Raw genomic sequence first — 18,322 nt, 5'->3', positions numbered from 1 at the left:
CACATTTTGCCATTGTCTATCCCTACTTCTATCTTTATTAATGAAACCTTTTCCCTTTAAATAATATTACTGTTATTATTATTATATGCTTTAAGAAGTTATTTTCTAAAAGTAAAAACTACATAGTGATAAGAAAGTGATTTAGAGTGTTTGAAGGCAGCTTCAGTTTCACTAACACAAAAAGGAGAAATGTTGATTCGTTGGCTTGCGCTCATGATTGCTGCTCTCCATAGGATGAAATTTTGAAGTTAATATGGAATATCCTGCTAAATGCTTCCTTGTCTTGTCTTTTTGGGGAGGCTTGGGAGTGTGTGGGGGGTGTTTGGTTCTGTTTTTTAACATATAGAAGAGATTCACATAGTTTCTTGGAATTGTTTCAGGAAGGATATTCAAATAAAGTAGTTCCAAATCGCAAAACATTTCTGAATATAGGGGGGAAATAGTTTTGACCTGGAGGGATAAGAGCACCTTTTCTCCAGTATTATACAGTGATAACTGGGCATGGTAAGAAGATATTTCAAGGTATTTAAGTTAAAGAAGTAAAGCTAAGACATATATTTCATTTTCTTTGTCCTGAAGGATAAATTGTGATTCCTTTACATTATGAAAGGGTGCTTCAAAGCTATAATAGATATTATTAATACAGGTAGAAAGAAATTGCAGGTCAATTATCAGAGAAGTAGCTGAATCACAGATAAATAGATAAAGGGAAATTGTTGAGGCTAAAAGAATTCCCACTATCCATCCTACATGCATCCCTGTGTATAATTTGACTGGAAGCCACTCCAATATATTTTCTGAATAGGAATAAATTTCCCAGACTGCCTCTTATATTTTTCATTTCCATGTGTTTCTGCACCACTGGGAAACAGAAATGAATAAGTATTAAAATGACATGAGACTTTCTTGTATAAAAGAAAAATTTGTCTTAAAAAATAATCTTGGTTTTTCAATAGAGCTGCAAAGTTCAGGCTCCAAATTTGGCAGATCACCCATTTTAGCTAAATGGTTTTGTGTTTGGGTTGGGTTTGTTGGTTGTTTTTTTTTTCCAGAGAAAAAATTGAACTTCTGAAGCTGTTAAGCTTATTGAACTTCATCTTTGTTGCAGAAAAAGGTTTAAAAAATATTTTAAGACATAAGAACTTTGGGAATAATATCCCAGAAATGATTGTGTGGATACATTCCAGTTTACCCAGTATGCAAAATAATTGTCATTTGGGCTGTGTAATGCTAGGAGCATAGATCGGTGGGAGACAAGTAACTAGCAATGTTTAGTTATCACAGGGTCACATTTCAATGTCCTGTTACAGCTTTAGGGTGTGAGAGGGGGACCACCTATCTGGCTTTAGTCTGGTGTTTGGCACAGCCTTGCTCTGTGGGCCTAACTACAAGACCAAATGAGCACTTTCAGGCCTCAGGGATAATTTTGCGCTCACAGAATAGACTGAAGTGCCTCAGAATTCTTATGGAAATCTTAATGGTTAGTACAACATTACGATAAAAATTAGTATAAGGGACATGGATGTATGAATACAATAACTTACTCTCAGTTTGTTCTTCTGGATTTGGTCTAAAATGTAGATCATATTTGTCTTATTTTTTGGGGCAGATATTCAAGGTTACAAAACTGAATATGCATTGATTCCTTACCTGGCATATTTTTCAATATTTTAAATTTGATTTAAACTTACTTCAAAGCTGATTCAGTTTTTATCAGTAAATTAGACTGCTCATTCTAAACAAGTAGTTTTGATCTGAATTTATTAAGCTTGAATATGGATCTTTCACAGTTATTTAACCATCATTTAAGAATTCACATAGCACCTCTGCTCAATAATTGTTAGTTAAAGGATAGCTTGCTATAACTAAAGCAACCCCAGCAGTCCACATGAAATTTAATGGAAATTCCAGACTGCTCTGAGCTGATACTGCAGCAAGAGTGGTGTGCAAGGAGTTGGGTAGGAAGCTGAGTAAAGTGGATTTTCTGTCAGATGAACTGCAGTATTTCATTGTCATTTGGGTGTGGATTTCAAGAAAAGAATCATCTTAAGCAGTTGTGCTCTGACCAATCCTTCTGAAACCACTAGAAGTGGATAAGAACATTTGTCTATGTGTGTTCTCATTTTTGAATTTTAATAAATTCTTAGAATAGGATAAACTGGCCGTACCTTCTCATCCTGAATATTTTCTGCCATGTTAGCACAGAGCAGTACTGCAGCAGATACAGCAGTTTCAGAGAGAGATGTCTTTTGAAAATTCAACTCAAAATACACTTTTCATCATAGCTTCAGTGTTTATTTTGGTTCCTCAGTCAGTTTCTAGCTTTTTCTTTGACAGAGCTATATTCGTTTCTTGAAGACAATCAGAAAAGAAAACTATTGAAAGACAAGGAATTTTATGATTGTTGCCTTCTCCAGAAAGTTTTAAAATTATATTGCTTAGGAGCTGATTTTTTAACTTTTTTTTTCTGTTACTATTTCTACATTTTCTTTAAAACATCTGCAACAAATTAAGTTGTCAATTATGGTAATGGAAATGTAAATTAACCTTTCAGAATTCAAGTGAGTTGTGAGAAAAACGCTCACTCCTGGATGTCTTGTTTAGAACAATCTCAAAGCGGTTGGACACTATGCTGAAGAACCATATTTAAACAAACTTTTCTTTTTTTCCCTGTCAGACCTCTGCTGAAATTTGTCAGTAGCAATTACAGGTAGTTAAATGAGGTCTTCACATTCCTCAAACTGAAGTACAATTGAGCAGATGTGTGGATTTTTCCATTTCTCTTACAGCCTAAGATAATGCTACAATAAGTCCCATAATCAGTGACTTAGTCCAGTCTAAGCTCTCCATCTTCAGTTGCTGAGAAGGTCACACCTTGGGTCCCCTATGACCCCATCAGGCTTATTTTCTATGTCTCAAAATTAGGTTTGTAGTGTCTGAAAAGAGGTCTGTGCTTACACACAACCTTTTAAAACATGTCGTAGTTCCACAGCCTTCCTTCACTGAAAGGAAACCGGCATCTTTCTGTGTATGTATAAGTTGTGTAAAACACAATGTAATCAGCAGTGGCTGCAAGTGATTTATGCGTGTTTGAGAAACTTCACTGTGGTGACCTTTGTGTCTGTGCACCCCAGAAAAAGGGCTGTTTGCACAAGCTTTTGTGCATAGTTAAAAATCCCCACTGTAAGAGGACTGGAGCAAGAGGGCATTGCTGGGACTATCTTTACAAGCTGCCTTAGGACTTGGCTGCAAGCAGTGTTTGCTTCTTCTGTGATGGTTCACCAGGACTCAAGGGGCATTTTTTCATCTTCTATGTGTACACTGATTTAAATACTTTCTGGGTTATGTCTTAGGCATGTGCCTTGTAGTTCCTGGTCCCTAAAGATTTGGTGAGTAAATCATAAGGACAGGAAGATATGATATATTTAATTTCTGTATTTATTTCTTCATTTCTTAAAAGTCAGTAATATTAAATGGAGGTATTTTGTCTCTTCATGTGTTTTGATAAACCTGTATCCTTATCTGGAAGATCAAGATTAAGGTATTGTTTCATACGGGTAGAATTATGAGTAGAGAAAGTGTAAAACTCAGATCCTCTTACTGAGCTACTGGATTCATCATGCAAAAGGCAATTTGAAGTCTGGGTGTAACAGTGTTCTCACATGAACAGCAATGACAGCCACAGGCAAACGAAATAAGGCTCAGGCCATGAGATATCATCCATTGCCTCTGCCATGTTTGTGGTTGAATAAGGTGGCTAGAGAATAGCAAAGGCTCCATGACATCACTTATATTTAATTCATTCCTTGTGTTAAGCAAACAGAAAAGCTATTTTTAGACAAAGAGTAGAATGTTATTTAAAATTGTAGAAGAATCAATTAATTATAAAGAAATTGAGGTGAAATTAATTTATTTTTCAATGAAAGAAAATTGGGTTTTCCTCAAGCTTCTCTACAGAAAGTATTTTTCTCATTGCAGAAATAGTATCTGTTCCTTCCAACAAGAAGTTTAAACATATACTTTTAATGATTGTCCAAAAATATCCTATAGTATTTTGAAATATGGGAGTCTAACATTAACTGGCTGCCTTTTTTAACAATCTCCTGAAATCCACCATGTCTTTTGGAAGTTAAACCCAGCAGTAAGAAAAGGCACATTTATTAGAATTTTCTGACTGTATAAAAAGTATTTCCATAGAGAGACCTAAATTTTCTAGGGACATCTACTTATTAATGTAGAGGAAGCCCATTGACAAGTTGCTTGACAGAGCAGTTTGTAGCAATGTGCCCTCACTGCTGCTTCACTGCTTCTCTGCCTTAAAAACGCTGTCTAAAAATAAGAAAGCTTTTGTGGTACGCTTGCTCACATTTGCTAAATTATGGTACAAAATACAGGATGAGGGAAATAAAAAAAGCAAGCAATACTGAAAGATTAATCTGAAGGTAATATCTAATTGCAGCTACCTGAGCCCTAAAAAATAATTTGTAACTTTATAAAAGGAATCTTTTTTTTCTTCTTCTTCTTTCTTCTTTATTTTTCTCTTTTCTTTTTTTTCTTTTTTTTTTTTTCTGTTTTCTTATTCTTTTTCATTTTCCCCTTTCATATAGCTCAGTAATTACTAGAAGATTTCGCTGATTTTGGGGAACTCTTCCTCTTTAAAAAGCAGTATAGATTATAGACAGAAGACAAGTCCTTATTTTCCTCTCTTTCACAGAAGAGGGAATTTTTGGTTCCTTTTCTCTCCAAACCCTTCATCTGATTGACCCATGGCTTGTGATGAAAGTTAATGTGTGCCTCTGAAGTGTTTTGATGTTTTAAAGACAGTCCCAGCTTCTGCAGCAGAAGGGGGAGTTAGAGCAGGCTTGTGCTCCTCTGTAGTGCCCTGGCTTAAACTCGACAGAGGCCTGGGTGAAGCAGTCAGCACAAACCTGAGAGAAGACAAAACAAGGGGATGAATTTCAGTTAGAAGGAAAAAAATAAAAGCAGCAAAATCCCCTGTGTGCAATGTGATCTAAACCATCTGAGACCTTTTCCTAGAATTTAATGAGACTTTAACAAGACTGCAGCTTCCCGATGGTGCTGATACTCCGTTCTGATGGCATTCACGGTGATATTGGCTAATAGCTTCTTCCAGTAGCAACATGATGTATTAAAAGCATAGATCCCTGAGAAAAGACTTGGTCTCCTACGACCACATTGATACGTAAATAAATCTGTATGAAATTTTCCTGTTACTTGTTACATTGCTACAACTTGGTGCCCTTCACTGGTAACAGATGCAATTAGTATTTCCACACAGGCGCCCTGGGCTTCCAGCTGCACCTGGTATGAATGGGTGTTGGTACTGCTGGATGCTTTTTTTTTTAGTTTTTAAAAGGTATTTCATTGTGCTACTTTTTATACATCCATTTTTAGTAAGAGATATGGGTATTTATTTTGCAGTAGGATGTTCATAAGACATCAGACCAGTCACTCTTCAACTTTTCTCACAATTTTATGGCCATACTGAGTCTGCTATCTTTTATTTTTATGATCTTTAAATCAAGCTTTAGATAAAAGCTGACTTGGGTCCCTGTGCTTCACCATATTTAGGTTGTTCTTTGGATAAAGAAAGTTCAAAGTACCATTTCTCCTGATGACCATATTCCTCTCTTCTGCTGACATTTCCTTATTTTGTCCATGATCCCTAAATCCATGTACTGGATTATGATGCAGACCAGTGGTAGGAGGGTCATGTTAGCAGTGTCTATTGAACCCTCTCACTGATTTGGGTAGGGAATTTCAAAAGTAGTTTGGTTTTATAGAGCAGTTAAATAACTAGAAGGTTAAAACTTACTGCTTTCCAACTGGTGGGGTTACTATAATTTGTTTCATTGGGCAGGCTCAGAGTCTGTTTACAGCATGTACTCACATGGATGCAAGTGGTGAATTGGGGAGATTAATCCTCTTTACCAGGTTACGTAATTGCTCAGTGTGTGTTTCAAAATCCTTCTGTACAAAAACCCCAAACGTGACAGGATGGAATTACCAGTTCAAATACATGACTTGACTCCTTCTCAATTCCCAGCTTTAGCCCCTTCCTTCCAGAAAGGTGGCCATGGACTGCATATGAAGTGCAGGTTAAAGTTCTTGAATCATGGCCTCAACAGAAAATCCTCAATCTTGCTGATAACTTCGGATTAATATTAGCAGATAAGACAATAATAATAGACAAGGATTACAGAGCAAAATATTCTCTGACCTAACCCTGTGGAAAAAGCAGTGCAAAATAAATTGATCATTTCTAAAATGTAGCCTTGCAATGTAAGTGGACAAGTAACCAGCAGAATCCCCTTTTTCCCCATGTCACATCTTTAGAAAACTGAATAAGCACGAGGTTGCAGCCAGCACCTCTACCAGTGCTGGGAGATCTCCCATTCTGCAGACTCCAGGCCTTCTGTTTCCAGGGGCTGCCACTGCTAGAGACACCAAAGTGAGGGTCACAAAAATATTTTCCAGATATTTTTTGTTTATATTATCACTTGTTTTTTGGAACTAGAAATGTGATTTTCGTCTTTATAGGTGTAGTGGTCTGTTTGGAGATTGCTGGGTTTTTTGCTTACAGGAAATTTCATGCCATCTTTGAAGTCTCTCTTTTCAGATAATAATGAGATTAAAAGCAAAATAATGTAATTTGAAAACACGTCTGTGTTTAGGTGAATGTATAACTCCTTCAGATGTCAAAATATCAGACACAAATTCAAAATAATAAACACATGGTTTTATATATATATGAATATATATGCAAATATATATACAAACATACATATATATGAGAGATCATGCTGGTTTAAGAAAATTTCTTGCCTTCTTTTCAAAAGTACATCCCTAACTAGGCTGAGAAATCATATTTACTGCTGTGATTACATCTACATATTGTCTCTGAAAGTCCAAAAGGAATAAGGAGCATAGGTTATAAACACAATTTTGAAAACAGATTTCAAAAATATAGTAATCAAAGGAAAGAAGATTTGGCTTATTTGGAAATTGCTCAACTGAAACCAATGAAGTAAACACTACACTGCTCAGAAAGGACTGAGCCTGACTATTTCTGAAGCAGTTTGTATAAAGATATTGAAGAAACTGTATTTTGTTTTGTTTTCTGTTGCTTTTGTTTGGTTTTCTTGGGTTATTTTTCGTTTTAGCAATAGGTATTGTATATTTGTTTATTTAAATAGATTGTCTCAATTACTACTTTCCCAGGAGTCAGTTGACAAATGCTGAATGCCCTGTACTAATATAACTGTGATAAAGTAATGATCACTGGAGGTGGAGGGAAAGTAAGTTGCAGACAGATAATGCTTATGAGTCTGCCCTGAAGCTTTTTGCATTTAAACAGAATGCATCTCTCTGACTTAACTGAGTTTTTAGATAATCCTGTGTGTTTTTCTAATTGTCATAACTGCAACCCAGTAAATGTATTACATCAGGGAAGTATTTATCTCCCTAAATGTCGTTTTCTTTTCTAATCTGGATGGAGATAGGAAAAGGAAATTAGGGCAGACAAAAAGAAAGTAGTACACTTAAGGATATTGTATCTCACGTGGCATTAAAAGGCATTGCTTAGTTTTCTGCTTTTGTTCAAGGAAAACTCAATGTAACTAGAGGATTTTGAAATGGTTTCATTAAGTAGGAAAGATAGTGGAAGCTATACAAGGAGAGACCAGAAAGCTGAGTAAACAAAGCTGAAATGTAGATGTGCTGGAGCTCATAAATTAGTTTGTATAAAATGTTCACTGCAGACTGTACTAGTTGTTGCACGCAAAGATAAGTGCATGTCTTTTCCACTAAGGCTGGAAAAGACATGCACTCAAACTAGGAGCTGCCATAACACCAACAGTCGGTGTGCAAATAGTGACAAACAGAAGCTTTGGGGTTGTGAATTAAGATCCTCTCTGCTTAACATTGACAGTTTTCAGGAAAGGCAAGGATAGGAGATGGCTGTGATGAAAAGGGTCTTCTCTTAGAACATCCTTTCCCTCTTTTTGTCTCTCCATCATGACAGTGATGGCAGGAAAAGTTAGACATGCTGGGTAATATGAGAAGTATGACATACGAGGCACTGAATTACCTGGTAGCAGAAGGAACAGAGCATAGCTTGAAGCTGGGCACAGAACAGGCTGGGAAGACATGGAGGGATGGTTTTGTGTATCTCTGATGAGATGCAATAGATTTGAATAATCACAGGTGGCACTCCGTAGGGTATATAGAGGATTGGAGAGCTATTTTTAACAAGTTTTAAATCAACTCCACTGGATTAATAATTCCTTACTTTTTCATACTGAAATAAAATTTTTGCTTTGCTTTTAAAGTATCTTATTACACCTTTGGTCTACTGAATTCTTGGGATACAACTATATGCTGGTTTGAGATGTAAATAAATCTTGGAATGGATGTGTTTTGGATGCATTAATGGATTATAAATCCATTTTGGAATAGATTTATATAGACTGTTAAAACTCATAAGGAGACTTATTTCCAGGATGTAAGCAAGACCTGGTGGTCACAAATAAGTAGGGGAAACAACTTCTTGAGTCTTCTTTACCACTATATGAAAATGTTAACACAACCACCTGTTCCCGTATAAATCAGTTTCAAGATAGCCCATATGAGTTCTTAGTTTTGCAACATCTTCTGGACAAAGGATGTCACTGGGGTATGGCAGACAGGCTGGCACCTGCAATAGCAGAATTCAAGAAAAATAAACTATAGGTTTTGTTAACTTATAAATTTGATTTTTGCAGAGATGATGGAGAAGAATGAGGAGGTACTTTGCTTAAAGCAGCAGAAACTTACATTAGCTGTATTCATTGATCATTGTCGAAGTTATGATATTTAATAAAGAGAAAGTACTTGAATTTATAGCTATTCTTTTCTTACAACTCCTTTCCTTTTCTGTTCAGTTCAGTTGCAATTTTTTTGAGCATTGTTTTCTTTGCACTTTGCTCTCCTCAACAAAATGTTGACATCATGTCAAAACCACATAACTTTCAAAATGATGTGTTATCAGTGAGGCTGGGAATCTTTGGGTAAACTGATGAAAGAGACAATTTGGTTTCCTCAAACTCTTTGGTATCCTGGTCTGTCAGTCTTGAAGTGAGCACTTTTTGTAATGGAAAAGTGGAAATGATCAGACCCGAACATCTCTGGTGTTATGATGCATCCAGCAGCAGGTTTATTTTGCTGATAATTAGTAACCACCAAGAAGACACTGTTGTAATGCTGAGGATTCAGCATCAATCTTGTTGACAAGTTATTATAGCTATCTACATGAAAATATTTTTATCTTTGTCTTCTACCTAAATCCCTGGGAATAGGATGATATGTTTTAATAGTGTTCTTTAAAGCTTGATTTTGTCTGCCTGAAAGACCATTTAGTTTACTGAGTCACCTACTTAAACAAAAAGAAATATTCCAGATTTATGATGGCTTGTGAAGCCTAATTCTGCCCTCTTATGCATTTATACCTTATTATTGCTATTCCTTGAAGAGGTATTGTTTTGTGCCACAAGACTTGTATATCTAATATGCAAACCATTTAAACTTTCTTTCTTCAGGTACTTGGGTTCTTTAGTCTAGGAACCATTACGTGCGGTTAATTCGATATGTTATGTGCAGATTCAGAGCTTCACAAAAGAGCTTGATCCCTCTTCCTTGCACCACAGAGAAGCAGAAATAGATCACAGAAATTTGTGCATTTGTCATTTCTGGCCTCTGAATGATGGAAGGGACTGTGTAAGCTGCATCAGCGTCCCTCTGGAGAGCAGTGTGGCAAGAAAAGTCCTGAGGAATTGAAGGTCTGGAAGTGGATATAACCACTGATGGTTGACACAAGTCAAAAAGTCAAAAGAAGCCTTAAGCTTTTCTTCCTGGACAAAGCTACTCCCAGACTGTCGAGAGCAAAAGGAAACCATAACTTTGCATGAGTATCACTCATTCCAAGTATTTCTTAGTTATATGTATGGCTAAAAACATATCAAGTAAAATTTTAGCAAGATGGGTGCAGAGTTTAATTATTTTGTTAAAGAATTACATAAACTTTCTGTCCATCATCCCACTTCATATCTCTATTATGAAACCTTTGCAATATCCAAATATCCACCAAAGATTTTTTTCCATTCTGAGTATTTCATTGGGCTCTGTCTGGGGTGGGCACAACTAAAGATTGCCTATTATCATACAGTGAATGCACACAGGTCATCAACAGAGCTAATGGTCTCAGTCTGTCCCATGGTTCAAGCAGGCCTTATTTTCTAGTGAAAAGAATGTTTGCCTTTGAAGGCTACTGGCGTTCTAATGGCAGGGTTTTGTATAAAATCTCCCTTTTAAATGCTGTGATCTGTTGACCCTTGTTTTGATTTCAGTCAGCGGACAGACTTTAGCTGTCAAAACGAGGAAAGGTAGAAAGGGTGGTTGAGAGAGTGACCATAAAGCACTCTCTTTTTTATGTATATATAAAAGGGGGACTATAGCCAAATTGTCTTGTGATAAGATTATGCTTCATTTGGTTTCTTTTCTCCTTCCCTGTGATGTGCTTATATAAGCCTTGGGGATACTAAAATATATTTTGACCCTTCATAATGCAAGAGAAAGATTAGACTCTTTTTCCACGAGTGGTGTCTTGAAGCAATAAAAAGAATCTGTATATAAACAAACCTCCAAAAGAAATTTCTTTGATAGACGACTCTCCACAATACAGAAAACCTTTGAATGCACCATCTGAAGCAGGGAAGGAATTTCTGTCTCACAGATGAGTGCATTCAAGAGAACAGTAACAAAATAGGGCACTACTTTTTTTGATGAGGAGATGATGAGGAGAAAGTTCTGCTTTTGGTTTATAGAATTATATCATGCTGGCTTTCAGTAAAAGCTATGTAACAGATTGCATTGGAGTATATTTTTCTGAGAATGCTCCTCAAGAGTGAAAGATAGAGCACTTCTGCTCTTGACAGAATGCAGCCTTATATTGACCTAGTCCTGATCTAAAACAGATCATCTCATCTAGTCGGAAGACAACTTCATATTCATTTGCTCCTTTCAGAAAAAAGGCAGAAAAAACCCTCAAAAACCCAAACCAACAAGCTCAGTTTCGGACTTCTAAAGATTGAGTGTATAAATACAGCCAGGACTGACAGCCCATCGCACAGGGCACTAGCCTGGAACTAGAGAAGTAGCCTGTGGACGTATTGTGTGTGTTTTCTTTAGTGGCACACACCGTATTTTATGTGTTTGCTTTGCTTAATCAAAATATTTTCGGATATATTTACGGAGAAGGAGAATGAGAAAACAAAATGACAGAAAATATGATTGAGAGAAACAGCAAGTGAAACTAAATGATGAGAGGATATGGAAAAATTTCAGTGACCAGTGTTCAAAAAAAAAAAATTTCAGTGACCAAATGTTCACCTGTAAAGAATTCAAATGTGCTTTGATTATACAAAAGAGAAAATGCATTAAATCATTAAATGTTAAATGGATTTGTCTCTATTTCTAATGATGAACCATGTTATAATAACTCCCTTAAACCTATAAATCTATCATTTCAGACAATATTACTATAACTGAATTAAGTTAGTTTGAAATGGCTGATGTCTGTAACTTTCTTCCAGGCCTTAAATGGCGTGTGTGTGTGTGTGTGTGTGTATGTGTGTGTGTAGAAAAGACATGAAACAATTGAAAAGAGTAAGATATGCTTCCACTTCTGGAGAAGATAGAAACATATTCTTAAAAGATCATTGCCCCTCCTCGTGGTGTTTAAAAGGAGTTAAAAGTGACTTCTTGCCCACTGAAACTACTGCTAGATTGCAGCCAGGTAGGAAGTAATTTTGCCAGTATGAGTTTGGCCAGTTTAGAAGTTATGATGGTATTTTGTGAAGACCACATATTTTGTAAATATGATTCTATTTCTAAGCAGTAAAGTTTCTTAATGCTTCTTCTCTTTGAATGGACCACTTCAGATTGAGAGGGTGATGACTATCTAAAACGTTTCTGACAGTGGTGCTACTGAGCAGCTTTTCCCAGAGTTTTCAATAATCGAGTCAAATCTGTAAAAAAAAAAAAAAAAGGAAAATCAAAACTCTTGCTTCTGATTCTGACATAAGTTTTATTTTCTTTTAAAAGGTCATCTTTTCTTACTTTGCCTTCAACCTCAAAATAAGAATATTTAAACCCAATACAAAGCCAGTCTGTTTCTTTCCACAGTTTTTCTGTTCTCCAGTTTTCTTTCCTCCTGTTCCAGTTTCTCCCTGTCCCTTCTTTAAATACCTTAAGTGGAAGCACTACCAGATTACTGAACTGGTAATGTTACTCTCAAAGCTGCCTGTGTGGCTCTTGGAAAGTTTAATCAGGACAGAGAGGACCAGATGAATTTCCTTTGAAGCATATTTTTGTACCTTTAACTGTGGTGGTCTTTCAAAAGGAAAGCTGCTGTTTCACCTACCATGCTCATCTGTAGTGTTCAAAAGGCGTATAGGGAACTTACACTTGAAAATTTAAATTATAAAACTTAACAGTGATCTTCCTGTGCCCAGTTCTTTTTCAAAACTGAAAACTTCAGAAGAGAGCACAGCAGGAAGTGACTAAACTGCTTGCTGTTCCTAAGGGCTCCTCCAAAACTCAGCTGATCATTTGGCAGTAGTCAGCCGGGGCAGCAGTGGTCCAGGGAACTAATCTTGTTTCCTTTTGTGAATTAAAGTAGACTTGTGCTTGTAAACGAATGCTAAAAATAGTATGCTGTGAAGCAGCAGGTTGTGGAAGTGTAAAGACACGTACCAAAAAAAAATTTAAAACTCTTTAGTGGTACTTATATTTCTTATAAATAATATTAGTAGGCTGATGGTGGATGGAGGTAGTTAGCACTGATAACTGAAACCTGAAAGAGACAAAAGTCTGGTGCTGGGCTGAGTTACCCCAGAATGGATGGGAGTGGGATCTAGGATATTTACATCTAGACATTAAATATTTTCTTCTTCCAAATGGTGTTAACAGGAAACTTATGAATGGTGTCATTGGAATCGAGCAACATATCTTGCAAACAGGACATGTGACATGATCAGGGAAAACAGAATTTATTTTAAGCTGCATAATTATGTAGCAGGTGTGAACAGAGAAAGGTTGACAAGAATTAAAAATATTGTCAAACTCAGAGTCATCCAACTTCAGTCTTAAAGAGATGAACATTAAAGGTAATAAGGAAGATAGCTGATATTAATTTTAGAGATGATGTGTGATAATATCTATCTCACAATCTGTAAGATGCAATGAGTTTATTTCTAATCTAAGTCTGGTATCTGATTAGTTTAAATATCTTTGAATTAGTGGAATGATGCTCTGACTATCAGAGGTTTTAATGAGTATCAAATCACGTGATTAAGGTAGAACGATTCTATAGCAGACATGAAGGCTTCAGATGTCAAATTAACAAAGTGAGAGCTATTCCAGGAAATAAGCAACATCAGTTGAGAGTTCAAAGGAAAGCATGGTTTCAGAGGAGTAAGCAGCTTCATTAAACCCCATGAATGATCTCTGTAGATAAATTTTGCATTTCAATTAATGTCTTGCTTCTGGAGACAGCAGTATTACAGAGCTTCAACCAATAATGCAAAGAGATTTACATGAGCTGAACATCTGTGATTCCCTGACTACTGACTTCCTAAATAAGCAGTTCACATTTTTCCCCCCTCTCTCTGTTAAAAGACAGCTGTTTGAATTAAATTCATTCTTTATCCTTTCAGGGTCTTCATTCTGGTGCTTACTGGATATTGTTCCTATAAAGAATGAAAAAGGAGATGTAGTACTCTTTCTGGCCTCTTTCAAAGATATAACAGACACAAAAGTGAAGATTGCTGCAGAAGACAAAAAGGAAGGTTTGTGTGAATTGCAAAAACATTGATAAGAACCAACATTTATATGTTTTTAAGAATTGTACCTGCATGAGCATTCTCTATTGTGTGCACTTTTTAATATAGAGACCTCCTAGATTTCCAAATAAGAAATTAATATATGACATTGAATGATAAAAAATCAGTTTGCTTTTTTTATTTACATATTGCTACAGAGTCTGTAGACGTGGAATTTAGGAGACAGAATATTTTGTCCTAAAAATTAAATTTGTTTTTATCTACCATGATTTAATTTATTTACTCTCTGGATTTACAGAGGTATATTTTGGTATTTTGGAAAAGCTAGATCTTTTCAAACATTCCATCTGTGAATTTAATTTCAGCATGGCTGAGAGATAAATGAATTCACTTTTTCTTATTTTCCAATGAGCAGATTTTAAAACAGCTTTTAAAATTATTTTGCCTATTGATAAGCATATATTTTCTTGTTTCATCTCATTTTCATTTCATTTTATTAAGTTATAAGACATATTATGTCATCAGGATTAATTTATAAGAAATACATTCTCACTTTTATTTGCTTCTGAAAGGAAATACTGCAAGGATTCTGTTCCATGAATTCGGAAAGTTGTCATATGGTAATGGCTCACAACTGCCATAAAATAATTTTGACTGTATAGTGTAATCAAGGTTTGCTAAGTTTTGCTAACACAAAGCAAAGTCAGTGTGGATGGATGAAGGCTATGCAGTGAGCTTCGACTGGTGCATCAAAGGCAGTGAACTTATTCCAGATTTGCATTGTGTAAAGGCATAGTGAACTAACACTTTTGTAATTTATCCGTCTCAAAGGAGCTGCTTAGAAAGAGTTTGGCTATAGACACAAAGAGTAGCTCTCAGCATTCTGTAAAGTGTCATTAGTGTTGAATTTTCCAACGTGGTGCTACTCTGGGATCTACTTAAATATTTCACCCAGTGATAGCCATTGATATTGCGTATCTCAAAAACGACGTAGTTATGGCCATTAGAACACCTCTACTCCTCATGGGTTTCTAAAGTAGGGGAACAATTAATATTCAATTTCTTCTGGTTTTAAATATTCATATTTCAACAAAAAAGTTGTATTCCAGCTACAGAGATGTGTAATTCAATATTCTTTTATGAAATATTAGTACCTTAAATTGTAAAAATATTATGCTCTCTTGTGCTGATTAATATTTATAAACCAACAGTTATGCTTACGATGTCTGCCTCTTGTGTACATCTGGACAAATAATTTCACATTTTTCTTACTTTTCGAGGCCTGGTTATTAGATGGGTTTTGGGGGGAATTTTGCATCCTTCACTTTTGCACTGAATGTATTTGAAAATTTCTAAGCTGAAAGACTGAAAAATGGTTTTGGACTAGAACACAAGTACATTTTACTGCTTTTCCTTATATTCAATTTCAACCAATTGCTACCTCTTGAAGTAAAAAAATAAAAACATTAAAAATATTTTACCTTGTTTCTCCTTAAACCTCAGAAAACCTTACTCTAATAAAATTTTTAGGAAAGTAATTTATTAAAACCTGATAAGTGGAACCATGTAGGAGAGAGATTGTCAGAACATCTGTGCTCTAAAGCCCAATGATTTACAAGTGATGCAAATTTTCAGGACAGACTTGGTGAGAAATCACATTCAATACGCCAGTGATGACTTGAAATAGGTATGTTGCTGATTACTTGCAAAATGACAGCTATTGTTTATCTGACAAGCATTTTTTAGCTACAGGGTTATTTTGGGATGGATTAAGATGGTCTTTTGATGTGGCTCCATGTTAAATTATAAATCTAAGCAGATTTTAACTCCTGTGTCCTGTAGCACACTTACAAACTAATACTACTTCTCTTGCTGTGTACTGACACAGGAATGCACTTACTCAGAGCTACACTACACCAGCAAATGCCCATTCAATTGCTACAAACTTATGAATATTGACACCTTGTTTTCTTCCATGACATATTCTGTGTAGGACCATCCTGAAACTTGGTTGTTCCATCCCTTCATACTAATTTTAAACCCATGACAATCATTTTATGTTATTAGAATCATGGAAGCAGAAAGTAACTTAGTGTGGGGCTTTGACAAATACAGTGTTTCATATAATGAAATGAGATAACAAACAGGATTTAATAATTTATTCAAAACATTTACAAAGAATTCCAGCATTTTAATTTTATGTAAATCTACCTGTCTATATCAAAATAAATGTAGTGGTATATTGGCCCTTTTTTAATAACATTAAAATTCTTCCTATGCAAAGTGATTCACTAATCCCCCAGTGGTGAATATCATCTCATTATTGTTAGAAAAGAATTCCCAGCACAATCTGTGCAACTCATTCAGTATCTGAAATTTCAGAAGGTTTAACTTCTAGAAGTAAAGACCACAGCTACTATCAGGCATGTAGGATGCACCTCGTATTAACAAAAAATTGAGTTGGTGTTTTGTCTGGATGTATGAAAAAACTTTTTTAATGTTCAGAGATTGATTTACTTTTTCAAGGATTACTGAATCTGCCATTTCAAAAATCAAATATTTTTTAAACTTGGAGTTGAAACTGAGCTATTTCTATAAGGTAATTGCCATTATGCAGTTTTCTATTGCCTTTTTAGCATACCTCTTGAGGTTAGACTGTGTATGGAAGAAGGACCTAGATACGAACATTCTCTGTATGAAGCTATTCTGCCCACGCAAGGTCCTTTTATCAGTGTTTTTGTTTCAGTCTCTCTCTTCTGCTTTCTGCCCAGAACTGACTTTTATAATTTGTATGGGTCATTAATAGTCATGTTCCATCTCCCTTTAATTTCTAAACTCCTTATCAAACTTATCTAACAAAATTCTTTCATGTTCCTTTTCTCCTAAGTCTGCCCCTTTGGTCTTCCACCAGCACTTTATAATAGCACACTGTCAATGCTTGTGCCTCCAAAAGTCTTCTCCAGACTCCTACTTCCCTAGGATCTTTCCTAATTTTGATATCACCTGTTTCTTCTGTAAAATCTTGTTCTCCTTGTACTTTTACAATGACATCTTCCTGAACTTTATCTCTTGATTTTATGGCCTCTTTCTTCTTGTGCACTGTATATTTACTCTTGCAAATCTCAGGAGCCAATACTGTCTTTGATTTTCTGCAGGCATTTTCTTATCTATTTTATCTTGTCTGTTCACACAATTTCAGTTGGTCCTTTGTGCCAATGTGCCTTGCAAAAGTCCACTTTTTTTACCTTATTTTCCTTTACCCAGCCCAAATATCAGAGGTTGTCTGTGACCTTTTCTTTTGAATGTGTCATTCGAAATACAAATTTAACAGGGTTTTTTCTGCTTTTCTTCTGTATAAAAGTTTCCAGTGAAAAGAGCCTTATCAACCAGTGGGAGAAGCAGACTTTGTTCTAAATCTTTCATATAAGAAAAATGGAAAAACACATGCCTGAGAAGTTTGGCACTCTAAGAAGCGCTATGACAGTCAGCAACTTTCACACTTCTTTGTTTTGGTTTGGTTTGGGTTGGTTTTTTAAGTCAATTTGCCAATATCCTTAAAGGCTTCAATTTTTCAGTATCAGTAATTTGCTTTCAACAATACATGTTTGCCTTACCTGTAAGTTTACTGCAGAAATACACTCTGCTTTCCATCTGCTTAATACCTGTAATCCTTTGCTGTTGTGAAAAGCAAGTCACCACCTTTTCTTCCTAAAACTATGTTTTGTAAGCAAATTGATGGTCTTTTCTATATGCAGGAAAATATTTATTTGTTTGGGTTTTTTTAATAAACAGTTTCTCAAGTAGTTTTATGGGAGCTTTATTTTAGCATCCTCATTTACAATGAGCTACTTTTTGGTGAGCTAGTTAAAAGTTGCATTGTCTTTTGGAGGAAAAGTGATTAAACTTAAAATTCCATTCGCCAAATCTGGACTCCAGTGTGGTATGGCTGGGTCAGTACTTTGTCATTTCTGCATATGAACCTTCTATAAGACACTAGAACATATGCTGGAATTTAGTGGGACTACAGGAATCCAGGTAGGAAAATAAGAATTTAAATTATTCTGTGACTACTTTTAGACCTTTAATCTGTATGCTAATGTGTAATAACTTAGATTACATAGATGTAGAGTTCCACTGCTAGAGTCACTGCTAAAATTCCCATTTAATTTGACTCATTCCACAAAGATTCTTTTAGTCTTTATTGGTAATCTATCTGCTTTTGTTTCAGGTTTTTTTATTGTGAAAATTTTGAACTCTTTGTTTGAAAACAATTATTATAAAAATGTGTGCAATATGACACAGAATTACATGATAGTTGAGGTGGGAAGGCATCTCTGGAGATTATCTGGTCCAATTACCCCTTCTCAAAGGGTCAGGTTGAATGCATTGCGCAGGAATGCAGATGTGTGCTGAATAACATGAAG

At 35.6% G+C, this 18,322-nt stretch overlaps 1 protein-coding gene across 4 annotated transcripts in view; it reads left to right on the top strand.

Annotated features, from left to right (window-relative positions):
- KCNH8 (potassium voltage-gated channel subfamily H member 8) overlaps nt 1-18,322 on the top strand; it is a 175,552-nt gene that overhangs the window by 59,103 nt on the left and 98,127 nt on the right. For all 4 annotated transcript variants that reach the window (XM_032108392.1, XM_032108385.1, XM_032108376.1 and 1 more), the window contains exon 3: nt 13,773-13,904. In XM_032108392.1, coding sequence (XP_031964283.1) covers nt 13,773-13,904 — 132 coding nt within the window. The remainder of the gene's footprint in view (nt 1-13,772; nt 13,905-18,322) is intronic.

The sequence above is a fragment of the Corvus moneduloides genome, chromosome 1 (assembly GCF_009650955.1).
Source record: "Corvus moneduloides isolate bCorMon1 chromosome 1, bCorMon1.pri, whole genome shotgun sequence".
NCBI lineage: Eukaryota > Metazoa > Chordata > Aves > Passeriformes > Corvidae > Corvus > Corvus moneduloides.
This window is presented reverse-complemented; position numbering and strand designations above follow the sequence as displayed.